This window comes from Tinamus guttatus, unplaced genomic scaffold (assembly GCF_059628265.1).
Source record: "Tinamus guttatus ecotype Peru unplaced genomic scaffold, ASM5962826v1 Tinamus_guttatus_pri_ptg000611l, whole genome shotgun sequence".
NCBI classification, from domain to species: Eukaryota; Metazoa; Chordata; class Aves; order Tinamiformes; family Tinamidae; genus Tinamus; species Tinamus guttatus.
Genome location: NW_028289145.1, coordinates 23103 through 45356, shown reverse-complemented (window position 1 = coordinate 45356; position 22254 = coordinate 23103). Strand labels below are relative to the sequence as shown.

Sequence of the window (22254 nt, the reverse complement as noted above, 5' to 3'; positions counted from 1 at the left end):
GAGCAAGATGGCACCGCCCACCGGTACGGCATAAGAAGGGGGCGCGTAGAGCCTACGCGTAGGAGCAAGATGGCGCTGCCCACCTGTACGGCGGAAGAGGCGGCGCGCTATGGCGGCGCCCAACCCGTACGGCGGAAGAGGCGGAGCAGGATGGCGCCGGCCACGCGCACGGCGTAAGAAAGGGGCGCGCGGGCCCCACGCGTAGGAGCAAGATGGCGCCGCCCACGCGTACGGCGGAAGAGGCGGCCCGCGATGGCGCCGCGGTGCCGGTACCGGCGCCGGTGATGGCGGCGCGCGGCGAGGCGCCCGCGGGCGCCCTGCGGGCCGTGCTGCGGCGCAGCGGCCGCCTGCCCGGCGCGGCCGTGGCCGTGCGCGGCTACGACTTCTCGGGCGGGCCCGACCTGGGCGCGCTGCTCCGCTCCTTCCGCACCACGGGCTTCCAGGCCACGAGCTTCGCGCTGGCCGTGGAGGAGATCGAGCGCATGGTGAGGCGGGCGCCGCGTTTCCCGCGCGCCGTTCCCGTTTCCCGCGCGCCGTTCCCGTTTCCCGCGCGCCGTTCCCGTTTCCCGCGCGCCGTTCCCGTTTCCCGCGCGCCGTTCCCGCTTCCCGCGCGCCATTCCCGCTCTTCCCGCCGTCCCCCCGCAGATCGCGGCCAAGCTGGAGCCGCTGGACGCGGAGGAGCGCGCCCGCGCCGCGCTCAACCCCTGGCCGCGGCCGCCCTCGGGCTGCACCATCTTCCTGGGCTTCACGTCGAACCTCGTGAGCTCCGGCGTGCGCGAGAGCATCCGCTACCTGGTGCAGCACAACATGGTGGGGACAGCGCGGGGACACCCTGGGGACAGCGCGGGGACACCCCTGGGACACCCTTTTCCAGCCATGGCGTTTCCAGGGTCTCCTGCCTCCCCCCGGGACCCCTAAAGACCCACTTCCAGCCCCACGTGGGTCCCCACTTGTCCCCAGGGGTTCCTAAGGTCTCGGTGTCGTCTTTGGGAGTCCCCAGATGCCACCGGGGGGTCTCAGGAGGCCCCCGAGGTCCCAGCCCTGTTTCTGTGTCCCCAATATGCCAATCCTGGTTCTTGTTGGTTCCTGGGATGTCCCCAAGGTCCCAGTTCAATCTCTAGGATGTCCCCATGGTCCCAGTCTCTAGAATGTCCCCAAGGTGTCACTCTAGTCTCTAGAATGTCCCCAAGGTCCCAGGATGTCCCCAAGCTGCCAGTCCAGTCTCTAGGATGTCCCCAAGGTCCCAGGATGTCCCCAAGGTCCCAGTCCTGTCTCTAGGATGTCCCCAAGGTCCCAGGATGTCCCCAAGGTCCCAGTCCTGTCTCTAGGATGTCCCCAAGGTGCCAGTCTCTAAAATATCCCCAAGGTGCCAGGTCAGTCTCTAGGAGGTCCCCAAGGTGCCAGGTCAGTCTCTAGGGTGTGCTAGTCCAGTCTTTAGAATGTCCCCAAGGTCCCAGTCTCTAGAATGTCCCCAGGGTGCCACTTCAGTTTCTAGGATGTCCCCAAGGTGCCAGGTCAGTCTCTAGGAGGTCCCCATGTCCCAGTCCAGTCTCTAGGATGTCCTCAAGGTCCCAGTCTCTAGGATGTCCCTAAGGTGCCAGTTCAGTCTCTAGGAGGTCCCCATGTCCCAGTCCAGCCTCTAGGAGGTCCCCAAGGTGCCAGTCCCTCCCCCAGGAGGTCCCTGTTGCCCGTGTCCCCTCGGGGTGTCCCCGCTGAGCCGTGTCCCCGCGCTGTCCCCGCAGGTGGACGTGCTGGTGACAACGGCCGGGGGAGTGGAGGAGGATCTCATCAAGTGCCTGGCGCCCACCTACGTCGGGGACTTCGAGCTGCGGGGACAGGAGCTGCGCGAACGCGGCATCAACCGGTGCGGCCCGGACGCCGGGGCCCCTCGCAGGGACGGCGGGCGGGGGGACACGTCCCGCTGAGTGTCCCCTCGCTGTCCCCAGCATCGGGAACCTGCTGGTGCCCAACGACAACTACTGCAAGTTCGAGGACTGGCTGATGCCCATCCTGGACAAGATGACGGAGGAGCAGGACACGGAGGTGGGCGGCTGCCCCGGACGCCGGGGCCCTTCCCGGTGTCCCCAGCGTGTCCCCAGGGCTGGGGGGGACGTGGCGTCACCCGTGCCGTGTGACAGGGCGTCAAGTGGACCCCGTCCAAGATGATTGCGCGGCTGGGCAAGGAGATCGACAACCCCGAATCCATCTACTACTGGGCGCAGAAGGTAGGGGATGTCACCGTGTCCCTGGGGGGTGACAGGGTCTCCTAGGGGGTGTCACCGCGTCCCTGGGGGTGTCTCTGTGTCCCAGAGGGTGTCACCGAGGGTGTCACTGTGTCCTGGGGGATGTCCCAGGGGCATCACCACATGCCAGAGGGTGTTCCTGGGGGTGTCACCGTGTGCCAGGGAGTGTCACTGGGGGTATCACCATGTCCTGGGGGGTGTCCTAGGGGTGTCACTCTGTTCCCAGGGATGTCACTGTGTCCCAGGGGGTGTCAATGAGGGTGTCGCTGTGTCCTGGGAGTGTGTCCCCAGGGGTGTCCCTGCATCCCCGGGGGGGGTTCCAAGGAGTGTCACCCTGTCCCTGGGGATGTCGCTGTGTACCAGAAGGTGTCACCGAGGGTGTCATCATGCCCTGGGGGGTGTCACCATGTGCCAGGGGGTGTCACTGTGTCCTTGGGGGTGTCCCTGTGGTGTCCCTGTGTCCTGAGGGGTGTCACCCTGTCCCTGGGGGTGTCCCTGGGGGTATTGCCGTGTCCCTGGGGGTATCCCTGGGGGTGCCCCTGTGTCCTGAGGGGTGTCACCCTGTCCCTGGGGGCGTCCCTGTGTCCCAGAAGGTGTCACCGAGGGTGTTGTCATGCCCTGGGGGGTATCACTGTGTCCCTGGGGGTGTCCCTGTGGTGTCCCTGTGTCCCCAGGTGTGTCACCCTGTGCCTGGGAGTATCCCTGGGGGTGTCCCTGTGTCCCCAGGGGTGTCACCCTGTCCCTGGGGGGTGTCCCTGTGTCCCCGGGGGTGTCACCACGTGCTGTGCCGTCCCCTGCAGAACGGGATCCCGGTGCTGAGCCCGGCGCTCACCGACGGCTCCTTGGGCGACATGATCTTCTTCCACTCGTACAAGCGCCCGGGGCTGGTGCTGGACATCGTGGAGGGTGAGGACAGGGCCGGAAGGGGGGCCCGGACGCCTGGGCCCCCTCACAGCCCCCCTGTCCCCGTGTCGCCCCCCCAGATTTGCGCCTCATCAACACACAGGCCATTTTCGCCAGGCGCACGGGGATGATCATCCTGGGGGGGGGCCTGGTGAAGCACCACATCGCCAACGCCAACCTCATGGTGAGGGGACACCGGGGGGACACCGGGGGGGACCCCGGGGACAGGGGGACGCTCACGGTTTGCCCCCCCTTGCAGCGGAACGGGGCCGACTTCTCCGTGTACGTGAACACGGCGCAGGAGTTCGACGGCTCCGACTCGGGCGCCCGCCCGGACGAGGCCGTTTCCTGGGGGAAAATCCGCCCGGACGCGACGCCGGTCAAGGTGGGCGCGCGGGGGCCGGGGTACAGGGACATGTGTGTGTCCCCCCCATGTCACCGTGTGCCTCTCCGTGTCACCGTGTCCCCCGTTTTGTCCCCCCGTGCAGGTCTATGCCGACGCCTCCCTGGTTTTCCCGCTGCTCGTGGCCGAGACGTTCGCCCGGAATGCGGGATCCTTCCCGGAGCCGCCTCCCTAGGGTGCCCCCCCCGGAATTCCAGCACCCCCGGGGGGCCCCGCGGAGCAGGGGGGCGGGACCCCCCCTCCCCATCCATCCGTCGCTCCCGCTCTTACATCCACGTTATTTATTGCGGGTGCGCCGGGATCCGCTCGCTCCCAATAAACCCGCAGCGTTCCCGGGATGCCGGCTGCTCCCTGGCGTTGGGGGGGGGTGTCACGTGGCCGCGTCCCCCTCGTCGTTGTCGTCACCGGTGTCCCAGAGCTGCAGGGTGGCGCCGGTGGCCGCGAGCAGGACGGGCCGCGCGGGGTGGAAGGCCAAGGCCTGCACGGCGCCGCGGCCCACGGGCAGGCGCGCGGCCAGCGAGCCCTGCGCGGGGACACGGAGGGGACGTTGGGGACGCGGAGGGGATGTTGGGGACACGCCGGGGCGCTGCCATCCCCCGTTCCTCACCTCCACAAGGTCCCAGAAATAGACGGCGCCGTCCTCGGACGCGCAGCCCACGTGGGCGTCGCGCTCGCTGAGGACGCAGTCCAGGCGGCAGGCGCTGCTGCGGTGGCCGCTGTACCTGCGCGGGGACAGCGGGGACATCAGGGCGGTGGCAGCCGGGGGCGTCCCCCGCCGCCGTCCCCGCGGAGGCTCCCGTACTCGCCCAGCATCTCGCCCGTGTCCTTGTCGAGCAGCCGCAGCGGCGCGGCCAGGCTGGCCACCAGGACGCACTGGCCGTCCTTGGTGAAGCAGACGCAGGTGACGGGGCCTGCGGCGGTGGGGACACGTTGGGGACACATTGGGGATGGCATCCCCCCCGCTCCGTGTCCCCTGTCCCCAGCGTCACTCACTGCCCACGTAGTCCGAGTGCAGCTCGCCCGCCCGCAGGTCGTAGCGCCGCACGCGGCCGTCCACGGAGCTGCGGGGACAGGGGACAAAGTGGCCCCGGGGCAGGGGGACGAGGTGGCCCTGCGGGTGTCCCCGTCACCGCGGGGTGTCCCTCACCCCGCGAGGATCTCGTGGTCCGACACCTTCACGCTGGACACCCCGTCCTTGGCCTCGTCCAGCACCTGGATGGGGTCCGGGCGGCGCGAGCGGCAGTCCCAGCAGCGCACGGTGGAGTCGATGGAGCCTGCGGGGACGAGACGGGGACAAAATGGGGACACAGAGCGCGGGGGGGACACCTGAGGGCATGGGGACGCTTAGCAGGGGGTCATGTTGGTGCCCCGGCGCCTGCGCTCACCCGACACGATGACGGTGGCCTCCTCATTGAACTGCACCGAATTGACCTTCTGCGGAGGGAGGTGACAGCGTGTGACACGGGGTAGTGGCGGCCACCCCCCCGCAGTGTCCCCGCGTCACTCACCCCCGCGTGGCCCCGGAACTTGCGCAGCACCTGCCCCGTGGCCACGTCCCAGAGCGCCACCGTCTTGTCGGCGCTGCCCGAGCACAGCTGGCTGTTGTCGAAGGAGCTGCGGGGACGGCGGGGGGACGCGGTGACGGCGGGGGGCCGCGGTGACGGCGGGGGGCCCCGGCCGCGTCCCCGCTGTCCCCTCACCCCGCCGCGTCGAGCACCTCGTAGCCGTGGCCCAGGTAGGAGCGCAGCAGGGTGCCCTTGCGCGGGTTCCACAGCTTGAGCGTCTTGTCGCTGCCGCCCGTCACGCAGTAGTTGCCGTCGGCTGCGGGGACACGGGGTGACGCGGGGGACACCGGGGGACGTGGTGGCCTAGGACGCCCACTGTCACCCCCCCTTCCCCGTCACCCTCCCCTTGGGACACCCACTTTGTCACCCATCTCTCACCCACTGCCCCAGCACCCGGTCCTGGTTCCCCCTCCCCGGGATGGATCCCGGTCCCGGTTTTCCCTCCTCGGATGGATCCGGTCCCGGTGCTGGTTCCCCCTCCCGGTGCTGGTCCCGGTTCCCCCCTCCTGGTTCCGCAGTTCCCCCCACCCGGCCTGGATCCCGGTTCCACAGATCCTGGTTTTCCGCTCCTGGTTCCTTGGTTGTCCCCTCCCGGTGCCAGTCCCCGGTCCTGGTTCACGGTCCCGGTTCCCCTCTCCTGGTCCGGTGGGTCTCCCCTCCCGGTTCCCCCTCCTGGTTCCCATTTCCACTCTTGGGACCGATCCCCCAGTTCTCCCCTCCCGGGTGCCGGTTCCCGGTGCCGGTTTTCCCCCTCCCGGTGCCGGTTTCCCTCCTCCCGGTGCCGGTTCCCGGTGCCGCTCACCGTTGAAGCGCGCGGCCCGCACGGCGCCCTGGCCGCACTCGATGCTCCGCACCAGGTGCCGGGGCAGCTCGGCGGGGCCGGGCCGCGGCTGGGGAAACGCCATGACCGGAACCGGCACCGGGAGCGGGACCGGAACCGGCAGCGGGACCCGCGCCGGGAGCGGGGCCACCGCCCCCGCACCGCCTCTTCCGGCGGAAGCGGCGCAACATGGCGGACCCGCGGCGGCCCGCGCGGGTGGCCCGGTACGGGGGGCGCCGAGGGACATGGGGCTGGGGGGTACGGGGGGCGCCGAGGGACATGGGGCTGGGGGGTACGGGGGGCGCCGAGGGACATGGGGCTGGGGGTACGGGGGGCGCCGAGGGACATGGGGCTGGGGGTACCGGAAGACTCTGGGGACACCGGGGGACAGCGGGGAAGGGGCTGGGGACGCCGGGGGCAGCAGGGGCCGCCACGGGCCGGTGCCCCCGCCAGGTACAAGGCGCCGTCCGCGGAGAGCAGCCCCGCGCTGGAGGACCCCACGCCCGACTACATGAACCTGCTGGGGATGGTGTTCAGCATGTGCGGCCTCATGCTCAAGGTGGGGACATGGGGACAGGGGGGACATGGGGACAAGGGGGGAGGCGGGGATGGGGGGGACATGGGGACGGAGCGGGGGGACACGGGGACCCGGTGGGTGCAGGTTATGGGGGAACGGGAGCTTCCCTCGGGGTCCACGAGGAGCCCGGGGGGGTGTTGGTTGTATGGGGGGATGTTGGGTGTACAGGAGGTGTTGGGGTGTACGGAGGTGTGTTGGGTGTACAGGAGGTGTTGGGGTGTATGGGGGGCGTTGGGTGTACGGGGTACGTTGGGAGTACAGGAGGTGTTGGGGTGTACAGGAGAGCATTGGATGTACAAGGTGCATTGGGGTGTACAGGAGAGCGTTGGGTGTACAAGGTGCATTGGGGTGTACAGGGGAGTGTTTGGTTTACAAGGGATGTAGGAGTGTACGGAGGGCTTTTGGGTTGTACAAGGGGTATTGGGGTGTATGGAGGGTTGTTGAGTGCATAGAGGGGCATTGGGGTGTACAAGGAGTGTTGAGGTGAACAAGGGGGTGTTGGGTTGTATGGAGAACTGTTGAGTGTATAGGGGGGCATTGGGGTGTACAAGGGGGTGTTGGGGTATACAGAGGACTGTTGAGCGTACAGGGGGCTTTGGGGTGTACGGAGGGCTGTTGAGTATATGGTGGGCGTTGGGGTGTACCGGGCATGTTGGGGTGTACAGAGGGCTGTTGAGTGCATAGGCGGGTGTTGGAGTGTACCGGGCACGTCGGGGTGTACAAAGGCTCTTGGGTGTACCGGGGGCGTCGGGGTGCCCGTGCGGGGGTGACGGCGCCCCGCGCCCCCGGCGCAGCTCAAGTGGTGCGCCTGGATCGCCGTCTACTGCTCCTTCATCAGCTTCGCCAACTCGCGCAGCTCCGAGGACACCAAGCAGATGATGAGCAGCTTCATGTGAGCGCGGGACGGCGGCCGCGACGGGCCCCGCCGTTCGTACGGGTTTTTCCAGCGCTTTCCTGCCCGTTCCAGGCTCTCCATCTCGGCCGTGGTCATGTCCTACCTGCAGAACCCGCAGCCCATGTCCCCTCCGTGGTGACGCCGCGTGGCCCGCCTGGGAAAAATAAAGGAGCAGGAGCCGGGTGGGATCCTCACAGTTTGGAAAACGCGTTATTCCTGCTCCCAATACATATGTTTTTGACCCAATTAATGGCTGATAATGACGCAGATGGCAGCAACCACTCTCTCTTACCTCGAGCATCCTCTTTATCCAAGCGGATGGAAACCAGGAAGTGAATCCCGGTGTTCCCAGGACATTGAAGGATCCCCTTTGGCTTAAGGATCACCCGGCACACGTGGTCGGGGCCCCGGGGAGGCCGCAAGGACCTGGCGCTGCCACAGCAGCGAGCAAGGAGGCCATGGGCTGCTCCCGGCATCCGGGTGGCAGCTGGAGGTGACAGAGGGGGACGAGGGCTGCGTCCGGCCGAGGTGGAGAGGGAACCAGGACCGGGGAGGACATGGCCGCAGCTGCAAGAAGATGGCGCCGGGCCGCCATTTTGTGGCTTCCCCTTAGGCGCCAGCGCCTCCCTGAGGTAAAGGCGCGCGCTTCCCGCCGCGCTGCTACTCGACGCCCCATTGGTGGAGAGCACCGAGCCCTCCTGCGCTCTCCGCCAATCGCATGCCGCAGAGGGGCGGGGTCCTCAGAGCCGTCGCCCGCCATTGGCTACCAACGTTTTCCCGCCGCGTGGGGGGCGGGGCGTTTCCAACGCTCGTCTCCCGTGGCAACGCGGGCGTGGCTGGCGCTGTCAATCACGGGAATGCCGCTTCCTCATTGGCGCGAGCTCTTATGGCACCGCCCCCGCCTCGTGCGCCAGCCCCGCCCATTCCACGCGGCCTTCCCGCCCTCTGCGTGCAGCAGCCAATGAGAACGCGAGGGGGCGGGGTTTAGCGCGGAGGTGGCAGCGGATTGGCTCCCGGCGGCGGGCGGGGGGGCTGAAAAGCGGCGCGTCACGTGAGCGCGGCGTCACATGACGGTGGTCGCGAGGGTCATGGCGGCGCCCGCGGCGTTGCTGCTGCTCGGGGCGGCGGCGGCCGCGGGTTGCGGGTACCAGGTGGGACCGGGACCGGGGCTGGAGCGGCTGGGATGGGGGCACCGGGGACAAGGGGGAAACCGGGATCGAGAGGGAGAGAGTGGGCGACTGGGAGGGAATGGGGGGTGGGAAGAGCTGGAGGGGGAAGTGGGAGGGATTGGGAGAGGGATCGGGAAGGGTGGGAGTGAGACTGGGAGAAATGGGGAAGCGGAAAAGCGGGAGAGAGCGGGGGGGCTTGGGGGAAACGGGGGGACGGGGATGGGGAGGGACGAGGGGGACAGGGAGAGCCGGGGCAGGGGAGAGGCGGGAGGGATGGGGTGGGAAAAACCGGGAAACTGGGAGGGAAGCGGAGCGGGGGACACTGCGGGGGTGACACTGGGGTGGCACCGCGGATCCGGAGGGGAGGAAGTAGCCCAAATCCGGTCCCAGAGGGCCCAGGCGTCCTGTCCCCGCCTTCCTCTTGCCATTGGGGGGTTGTTCTTGAGCGGCTCTTGTCGCCGTGTCACCCGTGACACCCGGTCTGGAAACCGCCGTCCTTCCTCCTTCTCCCCTGCGCGGTTCCTCCTTCTCTCCGGGGGGGCCGCCCGGTGACGCCGGCCGTGTCCCCAGTCGTGCCCCGCGACGCGGCCCGGGCTGCTCAACGTGCACCTCGTGCCGCACTCGCACGACGACGTGGGCTGGCTCAAGACCGTGGAGCAGTACTACTACGGAGGTACCCTGGCCGTGTCACCGTCACCGCCCCCGCGGGGGCCTCGGGGGAGCTGGTGTCACCAAGGCCGCCGGGGAGGATGGAGGCCGGTGGTGACGTGGCCTAGAGGCCACCAAGGGGGTGGCAGGGCCAGGGAGGGGGACTTTGTCCCCGTGTCCCTCCTACGATGACGCTCTTGTCTCCCTGAGTGGCAGTGAGACCCTTGTGCCGCCCTGCCCCAATGTCTTGTGTCCCTTTAGATGTTGTTGTGACTGTCCTGCCCCGCTAGGTGGCCCTTGTGTCCCCATGTGACGCGGTGTCACCATGTCCCCATGTCCCCAGTGCACAACGAGCAGCAGCACGTGGGTGTCCAGTACATCCTGGACGCGGTGGTGGCCCCGCCTGTCCCCATGTCCCCTTGTCCCCAGTGCACAACGAGCAGCAGCACGCGGGTGTCCAGTACATCCTGGACTCGGTGGTGGCCCCGCGTGACGCCGTGTCCCCATGTCCCCAGTGCACAACGAGCAGCAGCACGCGGGTGTCCAGTACATCCTGGACTCGGTGGTGGCCCCGCGTGACGCCGTGTCCCCATGTCCCCAGTGCACAACGAGCAGCAGCACATGGGTGTCCAGTACATCCTGGACTCGGTGGTGGCCCCGCGTGACGCCGTGTCCCCATGTGGCGCGGTGTCACCATGTCCCCATGTCCCCAGTGCACAATGAGCAGCAGCACGCGGGTGTCCAGTACATCCTGGACTCGGTGGTGGCCCCGTGTGACGCCGTGTCCCTGTGTGACACCCTGTCCCCATGTCCCCAGTGCACAACGAGCAGCAGCACGCGGGTGTCCAGTACATCCTGGACTCGGTGGTGGCCCAGCTGGCGGCCGACCCGGCCAAGCGCTTCGTCTACGCCGAGGTGGCCTTCCTGGCGCGCTGGTGGCGGCAGCAGGACGAGGCCACGCGCGGGCTCGTGCGCCAGCTCGTCCAGGAGGGTATGGGGACTTTGGGGACATAGGGATGCTGCGTGGGGACACATAGAGATAAGGCACAGGGGTGCTGCATGCAGATAGTGGGGACACTGGGGACACATAGGGACATGGCAGGGGCATATGGGCACTGGGGACACACAGGGACACAGTGGAGAGATATGGGGTGTTTTAAAGAGGAAATGGTTATTGGGAACACACAGAGATATGGGGCACCTGTGTGGCACGAGGGACACCTTGGGGACATGTCGAGGAGACTGGGGTGTCCCCAGTGGCTCTGAGGTGGCTTTGGGGACTCTCAGATGTCCCTGTGTCCTTGGAAGGTCTGGGGTGGCCCTGGGGCCTCTGGGATGTCCCTGTGTCCCTGAAAACTCGGGGATGGTCCTGGTGGCTGTAGGATGTCCCTGGAGAGTCTGGGGTGGCTCTGGGATGTCCCTGTGTCCTTGGAAGGCCTGGGATGGCCCTGGTGGCTCTGGGATGTCCCGGGAGAGTCTGGGGTGGCTCTGGGATGTGCCTGTGTCCTTGGAAGGTCTGTGGTGGCCCTGGGCTGTCCCGGGTGGTACTGGGATGTCCCTGTGTCCTTGGAAGGCCTGGGGTGGCCCTGGTGGCTCTGGGATGTCCCTGGAGAGTCTGGGGTGGCCCTGAGATGTCCCTGTGTCCTTGGAAGGCCTGGGGTGACCCTGGTGGCTCTGGGGTGGCCCTGGAAACACTGGGGTGGCCCTGAGATGTCCCTGTGTCCTTGGAAGGTCTGGGGTGACCCTGGTGGCTCTGGGGTGGCCCTGGAAACACTGGGGTGGCCCTGGGATGTCCCTGGTGGCTCTGGGGTGACCCTGGGCTGTCCCTGGTGGCTCTAGGGTGGCTCTGGGATGTCCCTGTGTCCTTGGAAAGTCTAGGGTGACCCTGGGCTGTCCCTGGTGGCTCTGGGATGTCCCTGGAAACACTAGGGTGGCTTTGGTATGTTCCTGTGTCCTCGGAAGGTCCGGGCCATCCCTGGTGGCTCTGGGGTGGCCCTGGGCTGTCCCCGGCAGGGGTGGCTGCCCCCGCGATGTCCCCGTGTCCCCGCAGGGCGACTGGAGCCCGTGCTGGGCGGCTGGTGCATGAGTGACGAGGGGACGTCGCACTACGGGGCGGTGCTGGAGCAGCTGGCGCTGGGACGGCGCTTCCTGCGCCGGGCGCTGGGGCCCTGCGCGACGCCGCGCGTGGCCTGGCAGCTGGACCCCTTCGGCCACGCGCGCGAGCACGCCGCCATCTTCGCGCAGGTGGGGACACCTTGGGGACACCTTGGGGACAGGGACGGTCCCCGAGGGTTGGGGACGGTCCCCGGGGGTTGGGGACATTCCCCAGGGGTTGGGGACGGACCCCGGGGGTTGGGGATGGTCCCTGCGTGGCCTGGCAGCTGGACCCCTTTGGCCACGCACGCAAGCACGCCGCCATCTTCGCGCTGGTGGGGACACGTTGGGGACAGGGACATTCCCCTGGGGTTGGGGACATTCGCTGGGGGTTGGGGATGGTCCCCGCGTGGCCTGGCAGCTGGACCCCTTTGGCCACGCACGCGAGCACGCTGCCATCTTCGCGCAGGTGGGGACACCTTGGGGACACCTTGGGGACAGGGACGGTCCCCGGGGGTTGGGGACGGTCCCCGGGGATTGGGGACATTCCCCGGGGGTTGGGGACGGTCCCCGGGGATTGGGGACATTCTTCTGGGATTGGGGACGGTCCCCGGGGATTGGGGACATTCCCCAGGGGTTGGGGACGGTCCCCGGGGGTTGGGGATGGTCCCCGCGTGGCCTGGCAGCTGGACCCCTTCGGCCACGCGTGCGAGCACGCCGCCATCTTCGCGCAGGTGGGGACACCTTGGGGACAGGGACAGTCTCCGGGGCTTGGGGACAGTCTCCGGGACTTGGGGACGGTCCCAGGGTGCTGGGGACGGTCCCTGCGGGTTGGGGACGATTCTCTTGGCATCGGGAGTGCTCCCTGTGGCGGTGGGGACACTCCCCGTGGCCTTGGGGACACTCCCTGGGGTGTTGGGGACACTCCCCGTGGCCTTGGGGACAGCCCCCACAGTGTTGGGGACACTCTCCGTGGCCTTGGGGACACTCCCCAGGGTGTTGGGGACACTCTCCGCAATTTGGGGACACTCCCCGTGGCCTTGGGGACACTCCCCAGGGTGTTGGGGACACTCCCTGTGGCCTTGGGGACAGCCCCCACAGTGTTGGGGACACTCTCCGTGGCCTTGGGGACACTCCCCAGGGTGTTGGGGACACTCCCTGCAGGTTGGGGACACTCCCCGTGGCCTTGGGGACAGCCCCCACGGTGTTGGGGACACTCCCCGTGGCCTTGGGGACAGCTCCCATGGCACCGGGGCTGCTCCCCGCAGGTTGGGGACAGTTCTCGGCGCTTGGGGACACTCGCTGCTGTCCCCTGGCCGAGCGCTGTCCCCGCAGATGGGCTACGACGGGCTCTTCGTGGGGCGCGTGGACCACGAGGACAAGGTGGCTCGCGAGGACGCGCGGCGCCTCGAGCTGCTCTGGAGGGGCAGCGACAGCCTGGAGGCCCCCGACGCCGACATCTTCACCGGTGCGTCCCCGTGTCCCCTCCTGTGTCCCCTGCCGTGCCCCCGTGTCCGCTGCCACCCTGCCGGGATGTCCCCTTTTGTCCTGTCCCCCAGGGTGGCTTCGTTCTCTGGCTCTTCCTGAGCCTGGTCTCTTGTCCCCAGGATGGTTTTGCTGTCCCCAACCCTGTCCCCGGGCCACTTCCCTTGTCCCCAGACTGTTCTTTGTCATTTTCTACCTTGTCCCCAAACTGTTCCTCGTCGCTTTTCCCAAGCGTATGCCCAGGTTAGTTCCCTCGTCCTTAGACTGTTCCTCATCCTTGTCCCCAGCTGTGTCCCCAAATTAGTTCTCTTGTTCCTAGGCTGTTCTCATCTCTGTTCTCAGCCATGTCCCCAAGTTAATTCCCTTGTCCCTAGATCTTTCCTCGTTCCTGTCCCCAGTCGCGTTCTCCGGTTAGTTCCCCTGTCCCTAAGCTGTTTCTCATTCCTGTCCCCAACCGTGTCCCCAAGTTAGTTCCCTTGTCGCTAGGCTGCCTCTCATCCCTGTTCTCAGCCATGTCCCCAGGTTAATTCCCTTGTCCCTAGACCTTTCCTCGTTCCTGTCCCCAACCATGTCGCCAAGTTAGTTCTCTTATCCCTAACCTGTTTCTCATTCCTGTCCCCAGCCGTGTCCCCAGGCTCTTTTCCTTGTCCCCAGGCTCTTTTCCTTGTCCCCAGGCCCTTCCCCACGTCCCCAGGCTGTTCCCCATCCCCGCGCTCGTCCCTGTCCCCGTGTCCCCGCGCTCATCGCTGTCCCCGTGTCCCCAGTCATCCTCCCCAACCTCTACAACCCTCCGTCCGGCTTCTGCTGGGACCAGCTCTGCTTCGACCCGCCGGTGGTGGACGGGGATGGTGACGAGAACAACGTCCAGCGCATCGTCACCGCCTTCCTGGCGGCCGCGCAGGACCAGGTGGGTGGCCCGGACGCCTGGGCCCTTCCCGGGACGCTTGGGGACGCTGACGTGTCCCCCGGCGCAGGCCAAGCGCTACCGGACCGAGCACATCATCATGACCATGGGCTCGGACTTCCACTACGAGAACGCCAACCTGTGGTTCAAGAACATGGACAAGCTCATCCGGCACGTCAACGCGCGGGTGAGCCGCCCCCTGTCCCCAGGGCCACCCCACGGCGTCCCCAAGGCCGCCTCCTGTCACCAGGGCCACCCCACGGCGTCCCCAGGGCCACCCCACTGTGTACCCAAGGCCACCTCCCGTCCCCGGTACCACCTCCCGTCCCCAGGACCACCCCATGGCATCCCTAGGGCCACCCCACCGTGTCCCAAAGGCCACCTCCTGTCCCCAGGGCCACCCCACGGCGTCACCAGAGCCACTTCCCATCCCCAGGGCCACCCCATGGTATCCCCAGGGGCACCTCCCATCACTAGGGGCACCCCACAGCATCCCCAGGGCCACCTCTTGTCCCCAGAGCCACCCCATGGCGTCTCAGGGCCACCCCACGGCATCCCTGGAGCCACCTCCCGTCCCCAGGGCCACCCCACGGCGTCACCAGAGCCACCTCCCATCCCCAGGGCCACCCCACCGTGTCCCCAGGGCCACCTCCCGTCCCCAGAGCCACCTCATGGCGTCACCAGGGCTACCCCATGGCATCTCCAGGGCCACCCCACGGTGTCCCTGGGCCACCTCCCGTCACCAGGGCCACCCCACCGTGTCCCCAGAGCCACCTCCCATCCCCGGGGCCACCCAACGGCATCCCTGGAGCCATCTCCTGTCCCCAGGGCCACCCCACCATGTCTCCGGGGCCATCTCCTGTCCCCAGGGCCATCACCATGATGTCCCTTCCTGTTCCCAGGGCCACCTCCTATCCCTGGGGCAACCCAACTGTGTCCCAGGGCCATCTCCTGCCCCCGGGGCCACCTCCCATCACCAGGGCCACCACATGATGTCCCCAGGGCCAGCTCGCATCACCAGAGCCACCTCCTGTCCCCGGGGCCACCCCACGGCATCCCCAGGGCCACCTCCTATCCTTGGAGCCGCCCCATGGTGTTCCTAGGGCCACCTCCCGTCCCCGGGGCCACCTCCCATCCCCGAGGCCACCCCATGGCATCGCTGGAGCCACCTCTCGTGCCCAGGGCCACCCCACGGTGTCCCTGGTGCCACCTCCCATCCCCGAGGCCACCTCCCATCCCCAGGGCCACCCCACAGTGTCCCCGCTGCCACCTCCCGTCCCCAAGGTCACTTCCCGTCCCCGCGGCGTCCCCGCCGCGTCCCTTTGCAGCAAGCCAACGGCAGCCGCGTGCACGCGCTCTACTCGACGCCGTCGTGCTACCTGCGCGAGCTGCACCGCGCCAACCTGTCCTGGTGAGCGCGGGGACACCGGCGGGGCCCAGGGGACACGCGGGGGACAGCAGGGGACACGCGTGTCCCCCCGCAGGTCCCTCAAGAGCGACGACTTCTTCCCCTACTCGGACGGGCCCCACCAGTTCTGGACGGGCTATTTCAGCAGCCGCCCGGCCCTGAAGCGCTACGAGCGCCTGGGCTACGGCTTCATGCAGGTGGCCCTGTCCCCTCGCGTCCCCTTACATCCTCTTGTGTCCCCTCATGTCTGCTAGTGTCCCCTGGTGTCCCTTTTGTGTCCCCCCGCATCCCCTAGTGTCACTCTGGTGTCCCCCTTGGGTCCCCTTCGCGTCCCCCTCGTGTCCCCCTGTGTCCCCCTGGCATCCCCTCACGTCCCCCTAGTGTCCCCTTCACGTCCTCTGGCTTCCCCCCTCACGCCCCCTCGTGTCCCCTAGTGTCCCCTTGTGTCCCCCTGGTGTCCCCCGGCATCCCCTTGTGTCCCCTCACGTCCCCCTTGTGTCCCTCTCGTGTCCCCACATGTGCCCTAGTGTTCCCTGGTGTCCCCCTGGCGTCCCCTCATGTCCTCTCATGTCCCCTGGCGTCCCCCTGGTGTCCCCCTCACGTCCCCTTTGCATCCCCTGGCGTCCCCCTCGCATCCCTCGTGTCCCCTCGTGTCCCCCTGGTGTCCCCTGGCGTCCCCTCATGTCCCCTTACGCCCCCTCGTGTCCTCTCACGCCCCCCTCGTGTCCCCTCGTGTCCCCTGGCTTCCCTCTCGTGTCATCTCACATCCCCTCGTGTCCCTTCCTGTCCCCCCATGTCCCGTCGTGTCCCCTCACGTCCCCCTCGTGTCCCCTCCTGTCTCCTGGCATCCCCTCATGTCCCCTGGTGTCCCCTCGCATCCCCCTCGTGTCCCCTCGTGTCCCTTCCTGTCCCCTCATGTCCCCTCGCGTCCCCGTGACGCTCCTGCTGCTCCCAGGTCTGCAACCAGCTGGAGGCCCTGGCGGGACGGGCGGCGCGGGACGGACCCTACGGACACGGCGACGGCTCCGCGCTCCGTAGGTGGCCGCGGCGGCGTCCCCAGCGCTGGCCCCGCGGTGTCCCCAGCCCGAGCCATTGTCCCCATCGTGCTGTCCCTGCAGTGTCCCCTTGCCTGCGCATTGTCCCTAGCACTGTCCCCTTGGTGGCCACAGTGTCCCCCGGCCCAAGCCAGCATTCCCAGCACTGTCCCCACAGTGTCCCCAGCCCAAAGCGTTGTCCCCATCGTGGTGTCCCCCGCCATCACGCTGTCCCCTGGCGCCAGGCGAGGTGGTGGCCGCGCTGTCCCCTGCCATCACGCTGTCCCCATGCTGTCCCGATTGCCCTGTCCCCACATTGTCCCCTGGCGCCAGGCGAGGTGGTGGTCGTGCTGTCCCCATCGCGCTGTCCCCGCGCTGTCCCCTGCCCTCACGCTGTCCCCACACTGTCCCCATTGCGCTGCCCCCACGCTGTCCCCTGGCGCCAGGCGAGGCGGTGGCCGTGGTGTCCCCCGCCATCGCGCTGTCCCCGCGCTGTCCCCTGCCATTGCACTGTCCCGGCGCTCTCCCCATTGCCCTGTCCCAACACTGTCCCCTTCCATCGCACTGTCCCCCGCCATCACCCTGTCCCCACACTGTCCCCAGCGCCAGGTGAGGCGGTGGCTGCGCTGTCCCCATTGCCCTGTCCCCATCACCCTGTCCCCACTCTGTCCCCCGCGCCAGGCGAGGCGGTGGCCGCGCTGTCCCCATCGTGCTGTCCCCTGCCATCGCCCTGTCCCCACATTGTCCCCCGCGCCAGGCGAGGCGGTGGCCGCGCTGTCCCCATCGCGCTGTCCCCTGCCATCACCCTGTCCCCACATTGTCCCCCGGTGCCAGGCGAGGCGGTGGCCGCGCTGTCCCCATCGCGCTGTCCCCATCGCGCTGTCCCCACATTGTCCCCTGGTGCCAGGCGAGGCGGTGGCCGTGCTGTCCCCATCGCCCTGTCCCCACACTGTCCCCTGCCATCGCCCTGTCCCCACATTGTCCCCCGTGCCAGGCGAGGCGGTGGCCGCGCTGTCCCCATCGCCCTGTCCCCTGCCATCACCCTGTCCCCACATTGTCCCCCGGTGCCAGGCGAGGCGGTGGCCGTGCTGTCCCCATCGCCCTGTCCCCACATTGTCCCCCGCGCCAGGCGAGGCGGTGGCCGCACTGTCCCCATCGCGCTGTCCCCATCGCGCTGTCCCCACATTGTCCCCCGTGCCAGGCGAGGCGGTGGCCGCGCTGTCCCCATCGCGCTGTCCCCATCGCGCTGTCCCCACATTGTCCCCCGGTGCCAGGCGAGGCGGTGGCCGTGCTGCAGCACCACGACGCCGTGAGCGGCACCGAGCGCCAACACGTGGCCAACGACTACGCCAAGCAGCTGGCGGTGGGATGGGCCGCGGGCGAGGTGACAACGGGGACACCCTGGGGACCGGGGGGGGGACAACGGGGACACCCTGGGGACCGGGGGGGGTGACAATGGGGACACCCTGGGGACCAGGGGGGGTGACGTCCCCGCTGTCACCCCCAGGTGCTGCTGGCCAACGCGCTGTCCGCGCTCGCTGGCACCAAGGAGGACTTTGTCCTGTGTCACGGCCTCAACGTCAGCGTGTGTCCCCTCACGGAGACGGCCACGCGCGTAAGGGGCGGCCTGGGGACACCGCGGGTGACACGAGCTCATCCTGGGGACAGCGGGGGGGGGTTGGGGACACCGTGGGTGGCACGAGCTTGTCCTGGGGACAGCAGGGATGCTGGGGACATCCTGGGGACCACGGGGGTGTTGGGGACATCCCGGGTGACACAGGCTCATCATGGGGAGAGCAGGGGTGTTAGGGACATTCTGGGTGACGCAGGCTCATCCCAGGGACAGCGGGGGGTGTTGGGGACACTGCAGGTGACACGAGTTGGGGACCGTGGGGGGCGCAGGGACATCCTGGGGACAACGGGGAAGTGTTGGGGACGTCCCGGGTGACACAAACTCGTCCTGGGGACAGCGGGAATGCTGGGGACACCCAAGCGACACGAACTCGTCCCAGGGCCCGCGGGGGCGCTGGGGACGCCTGGGTGACACGAGCGCGTCCCCGTGTCCCCGCAGTTCCTCGTGCTCCTCTACAACCCCCTGGGCCACCGCGTGTCCTGGCCCGTGCGGCTGCCGGTCAACGGGGCGGCCTACGCGGTCACGGACCCCCAGGGCCACCCCGTGGCCAGCGAGGTGAGCCCGGCCCCTGTCCCCACCTCGGGGACGCTCCCCGGCCACCCCCCGGTGCCACCTCTTTGTCCCCAGGTCGTCCCCGTGTCCCCGTTCACCCGCCAGCTGCGAGGGGACGGCGGCAACGCCACGCGGGAGCTGCTCTTCCAAGCCTGGGTGCCCGCCGTGGGTTTCGGCACCTTCACGGTGACGCAGCAGGACCCTGGGGACATCCCGGTGTCCCCAAGCCGGCCCCGGCTCTCCCCGCAGCTCCAGGAGATCCGCAACGAGGTACCGATCCCTCCGGATGCTCCCGCTCCGGGAAAACCCCTTGCTCCGCAGCTCGGGGGGTGACCGGGCAGGGCGATGTGTCACCATGTCCCCTCCGTGTCCCCAGCACGTCCGGGTGCTCTTCGACCCCGTCACCGGGCTCCTCCAGGAGATCCAGAACCTGGACAAGGGCATCGCGCTGCCCGTCTCGCAGAGCTTCCTGTGGTGCGTGCGCGAGCGGGGCCGCCCGGACGCCGGGGCCCCCCGGACGCCGGGGCCCACGGCGCCGCCCTCGCCGCAGGTACAACGCCAGCACCGGGAACGCCGAGAGCCCCCAGGCGTCGGGCGCCTACATCTTCCGTCCCAACAGCTCGGAGCCCTTCCCGGTGTCCGGCTCCGAGCGGGTCCCCACGTACGTGGTGAAGGTGGGTCGTGCGGCCGGGCAGGGGACACGTCCCCGGGGCTGTCCCCGCGCCGGTGGCACTGATGGCGCCGTGTCCCCTCGCCGCAGAACGCGCTGGTGCAGGAGCTCTACCAGAACTTCTCGTCGTGGTGCTCCCAGGTGCTCCGCGTCCACGCGGGGAAGCCCTTCGTGGAGCTCGAGTGGACCGTGGGGCCCGTGCCCGTGGCGTGAGTGCGAGGGGGGGGGGGACGGCCACCGCCGGCCCCTCTGTCCCCGCTGACGTCCCCTGTTGTCACCTCGCAGGGACGGCTGGGGCAAGGAGGTGGTGAGCCGCTTCGTGACGCCGCTGCGCACGGCCGCCCGCTTCTACACCGACTCCAACGGGCGCCAGATGCTGGAGCGCAGGTCCCGGCGCCGCCACCGCGCCGTGTCCCCAAGCCTGTCCCCTCCCCGTAACCACCTGTCCTTGTCACCGCCAGGCGCGACTACCGGCCCACGTGGAACCTGAGCCAGACGGAGCCCGTGGCCGGGAATTATTATCCCGTCAACAGCCGCATCTACATCAAGGTAGCGCCGCGGCGCCGAGCGCGGGCTGAGGCCGGGGCGCAGCTCGTGACACGTGTGGGTTTCGCCGTAGGATGAGAAGCTGCAGCTGACGGTGCTCACGGACCGCTCGCAGGGCGGCAGCAGCCTCAGCGACGGCTCCCTGGAGCTCATGGTGAGCAGAGGGGGGACAGGGGGACTGTCCCCAAACGAGGAGCGGGGTGTCACGGCGTCCCCGTGCGCCCCAGGTGCACCGGCGGCTCCTGCGCGACGACGCGCGCGGCGTCGGGGAGCCGCTGCTCGAGCTGGGCCGGGACAACAAGGGCCTCGTGGTGCGGGGACGTCACCTCGTCCTGCTCGACACGGTGGCCGCGGCCGCCGACCTGCACCGGCCGCTGGCCCAAGAGCAGCTCCTGGAGCCCCACGTGGTGCTGGCGCCCGGCGGGGGACCCTCCTACCGGCCGGAGCAGCCTGGCCGGCGGCAGGTGACACGGGGACGGGTGTGGGGACACGGGGACGGTGGCCTGGATGGCAGCAGGTGACACAGGCACAGGTGTGGGGACATGGGGACGGTGGCCTGGTTGGCAGCAGGTGACACAGGGACGGACATGGGGACATGAGGACAGCGGTTGGGGTGGCCAGGCATAGGGACACGGGGACGGTGGCCCGGCTGGTGGCAGTTGACACGGGGATGGGTATGGGGACACAGGGACGGTGGCCTGGTTGGCAGCAGGTGACACGGGGATGTGTGTGGGGACATGGGGACAGTGGCCAGGGCAGCCTGGCCGGCGGCAGGTGACACGGGGACGGTGGCCTGCTTGGCAGCAAGTGACACAGGGACAGGTGTGGGGACACAGGGACGGTGGCCTGGATGGCAGCAGGTGGCACGGGGACGGGTGTGGGGACACCGGGACGGTGGCCTGGTTGGCAGCAGGTGACACAGAGATGGGCATGGGGACATGAGGACAGCGGTTGGGGTGGCCAGGCATAGGGACGCGGGGACGGTGGTCTGGCCGGTGGCAGGTGACACAGGGACCGGCATGGGGCTGAGGGGACGGTGGCTGGGGCAGCCTGGCTTGACAGCAGGTGACACGGGGACGGGCATGGGGACGCGGGGGCACAGGGATGGTGGCCTGGCCAGTGGCAGGTGACACAGGGACGGGCATGGGGACATGGGGACAGTGGCCTGGCCAGCAGCAGGTGACACAAGGACAGACATGGGGACAGTGGCCCGGCCGGCAGCAGGTGACATAGGGATGGGTGCAGGGATGCAGGTGACACGGGGACAGGTGCGGGGACATGGGGACAGTGGTTGGGGTGGCCCGGCTGACAGCAGGTGACACGGGGACAGGCATGGGGACGTGGGGGCATGGGGATGGTGGCCTGGCCAGTGGCAGGTGACACAGGGACGGGCATGGGGATGTGGGGACAGTGGCCCGGCCAGCAGCAGATGACATGGGGACGGGCGTGGGGACACGGGTGACACAGGGACAGGTGCAGGGACACAGGGACGGTGGCCTGGCCAGTGGCAGGTGACATAGGGACGGGCATGGGGCCAAGGGGATAGTGGCCAGGGCAATCCAGCTGACAGCAGGTGACACGGGGACGGGCCTGGGGACACAGGTGACATGGGGACAGGTGCGGGGACACGGGGACGGTGGCCAGGGCCACCCGCTGAGGCCCCTCGCGCAGTTCTCGGCGCTGCGGCGGGAGCTGCCGCCCAACGTCCACCTGCTGACGCTGGCGCCGGGGGACAAGGACGGGGACGAGGACACGGTCGTGCTGCGGCTCGAGCACCTCCTGGAGAAGGGCGAGAGCCTCAACGGCTCCCAGCCCGTCACCCTCGACCTCCTGGTGAGCACCGGGGACCTTGGTGTCACCTGGGTGTCCCCCCCATCGCCGTTTGTGATCCCCGGCTGTCCCCTGTCCCCCCATCACTGTGTGTGTTTCCCATTTGTCCCCCCCATCATCGTTTGTGTCCCCATTTGTCCCCCCACATCTGTGTGTCCCCCATCACCCTTCGTCATTTGTCTCCTATTTGTCCCCATGTCCGTCCACCCCATCCCAGTGTCCCCCCCTTCCCCTCTCTGTGTCCCCCTATTGCCATTTGTGTCCCCCATTGCAATGTCTCCCACGCGTCCCCTCATTGTCCTTTGTGTCCCCTCCATTGGTGTGCCCCCATCCATGTCCCCTCATCGCCACCTGTGTCCCCCATCCGTGTCCCCCCATCCCCACCCGCTCCCCCCAATTGTCCCCCATCTCCCTCCCCTCCTGGGGCGCAGAGGAGCCCCCAAAGGGGTGGCTCCCCCCTCCCGGCGCTCCGGCCACCGCTGTCACTTTGTCACTTTGTCCCTTTGTCCCTTTCCCAGAGCCTCTTCTCGGCCTTCACCATCACGTCGCTGCAGGAGACCAACCTGGCGGGCGACCAGCCCCGCGCGGCCGGGAGCCGCCTCGCGTGGCGCTCGGACACAGGTACCCGGGGGACAGCGAGGGGACATCCCCGGGGTCCCCCCGTGTCCCCGTGTCCCCATTCCCGCCCTCGTGCCAGGTCCGGCCCGGCCGCGGGCGCCGCCGAAGCTGGATCCGCGCCGCGTCACGTTGCGGCCCATGGAGATCCGGACCTTCGTGGCCACCGTGGAGTACGCGGAGGCCGCGGGTGGCCCCGTGGGACGGTGACGGGCGCCGCGGCTTGTCCCCGTCCCCTCAATAAACACGAGACTCGGCTC

General features: G+C 68.7%; 4 protein-coding genes across 4 annotated transcripts; 3 read left to right on the top strand and 1 right to left on the bottom strand.

Annotated features, from left to right (window-relative positions):
- Positions 1-212: 212 nt before the first annotated feature.
- LOC104566805 (deoxyhypusine synthase) lies at positions 213-3724 on the top strand. The gene is made up of 9 exons (XM_088535077.1): positions 213-485; positions 646-810; positions 1743-1864; positions 1947-2043; positions 2139-2225; positions 3044-3149; positions 3227-3330; positions 3406-3531; positions 3635-3724. The coding sequence occupies exons 1-9, from the start codon at positions 213-215 to the stop codon at positions 3722-3724; spliced, it is 1170 nt and encodes a 389-aa protein (XP_088391203.1).
- Positions 3725-3919: 195 nt separating this feature from the next.
- LOC148592407 (WD repeat domain-containing protein 83-like) lies at positions 3920-6030 on the bottom strand. Its single transcript, XM_088535076.1, has 9 exons — positions 5917-6030; positions 5250-5370; positions 5058-5163; positions 4935-4983; positions 4697-4823; positions 4543-4610; positions 4352-4460; positions 4157-4271; positions 3920-4072 (listed from the first exon to the last, which is right to left on the bottom strand). The coding sequence occupies exons 1-9, from the start codon at positions 6017-6019 to the stop codon at positions 3920-3922; spliced, it is 951 nt and encodes a 316-aa protein (XP_088391202.1). The 5' UTR covers positions 6020-6030.
- A 61-nt stretch (positions 6031-6091) lies between these two features.
- On the top strand, positions 6092-7551 carry LOC104566804 (PAT complex subunit Asterix). Its single transcript, XM_088535073.1, has 4 exons — positions 6092-6158; positions 6388-6493; positions 7306-7403; positions 7479-7551. The coding sequence occupies exons 1-4, from the start codon at positions 6124-6126 to the stop codon at positions 7543-7545; spliced, it is 306 nt and encodes a 101-aa protein (XP_088391199.1). The 5' UTR covers positions 6092-6123; the 3' UTR covers positions 7546-7551.
- A 922-nt stretch (positions 7552-8473) lies between these two features.
- Positions 8474-22252, top strand: LOC148592406 (lysosomal alpha-mannosidase-like). The gene is made up of 24 exons (XM_088535078.1): positions 8474-8557; positions 9146-9248; positions 10041-10214; positions 11274-11467; positions 12653-12785; positions 13567-13709; positions 13777-13893; positions 15035-15117; positions 15191-15311; positions 16070-16148; positions 17423-17532; positions 17656-17763; positions 18220-18336; positions 18409-18603; positions 18710-18807; positions 18884-19007; positions 19094-19212; positions 19289-19390; positions 19465-19552; positions 19623-19703; positions 19777-20013; positions 21221-21382; positions 21898-22000; positions 22077-22252. The coding sequence occupies exons 1-24, from the start codon at positions 8474-8476 to the stop codon at positions 22202-22204; spliced, it is 3003 nt and encodes a 1000-aa protein (XP_088391204.1). The 3' UTR covers positions 22205-22252.
- Positions 22253-22254: the final 2 nt, after the last annotated feature.

Excerpts from the sequence above, each read along its gene's own strand:
- LOC148592407 (XM_088535076.1), bottom strand. The coding sequence starts at position 6,019 with ATGGCGTTTCCCCAGCCGCGGCCCGGCCCCGCCGAGCTGCCCCGGCAC. Across the intron at positions 5,371-5,916 it reads GCGGGCCGCGCGCTTCAACG|CCGACGGCAACTACTGCGTG; the intron begins GTGAGCGGCACC and ends GTGTCCCCGCAG. Across the intron at positions 4,611-4,696 it reads GACCACGAGATCCTCGCGGG|CTCCGTGGACGGCCGCGTGC; the intron begins GTGAGGGACACC and ends CTGTCCCCGCAG.
- LOC148592406 (XM_088535078.1), top strand. The coding sequence starts at position 8,474 with ATGACGGTGGTCGCGAGGGTCATGGCGGCGCCCGCGGCGTTGCTGCTG. Across the intron at positions 10,215-11,273 it reads GCGCCAGCTCGTCCAGGAGG|GGCGACTGGAGCCCGTGCTG; the intron begins GTATGGGGACTT and ends GTGTCCCCGCAG. Across the intron at positions 19,213-19,288 it reads GTGGGGCCCGTGCCCGTGGC|GGACGGCTGGGGCAAGGAGG; the intron begins GTGAGTGCGAGG and ends GTCACCTCGCAG.
- LOC104566804 (XM_088535073.1), top strand. The coding sequence starts at position 6,124 with ATGGCGGACCCGCGGCGGCCCGCGCGGGTGGCCCG. Across the intron at positions 6,159-6,387 it reads CGGCCCGCGCGGGTGGCCCG|GTACAAGGCGCCGTCCGCGG; the intron begins GTACGGGGGGCG and ends TGCCCCCGCCAG. Across the intron at positions 6,494-7,305 it reads TGTGCGGCCTCATGCTCAAG|CTCAAGTGGTGCGCCTGGAT; the intron begins GTGGGGACATGG and ends CCCCCGGCGCAG.
- LOC104566805 (XM_088535077.1), top strand. The coding sequence starts at position 213 with ATGGCGCCGCCCACGCGTACGGCGGAAGAGGCGGCCCGCGATGGCGCC. Across the intron at positions 2,226-3,043 it reads TCTACTACTGGGCGCAGAAG|AACGGGATCCCGGTGCTGAG; the intron begins GTAGGGGATGTC and ends CGTCCCCTGCAG. Across the intron at positions 3,331-3,405 it reads TCGCCAACGCCAACCTCATG|CGGAACGGGGCCGACTTCTC; the intron begins GTGAGGGGACAC and ends CCCCCCTTGCAG.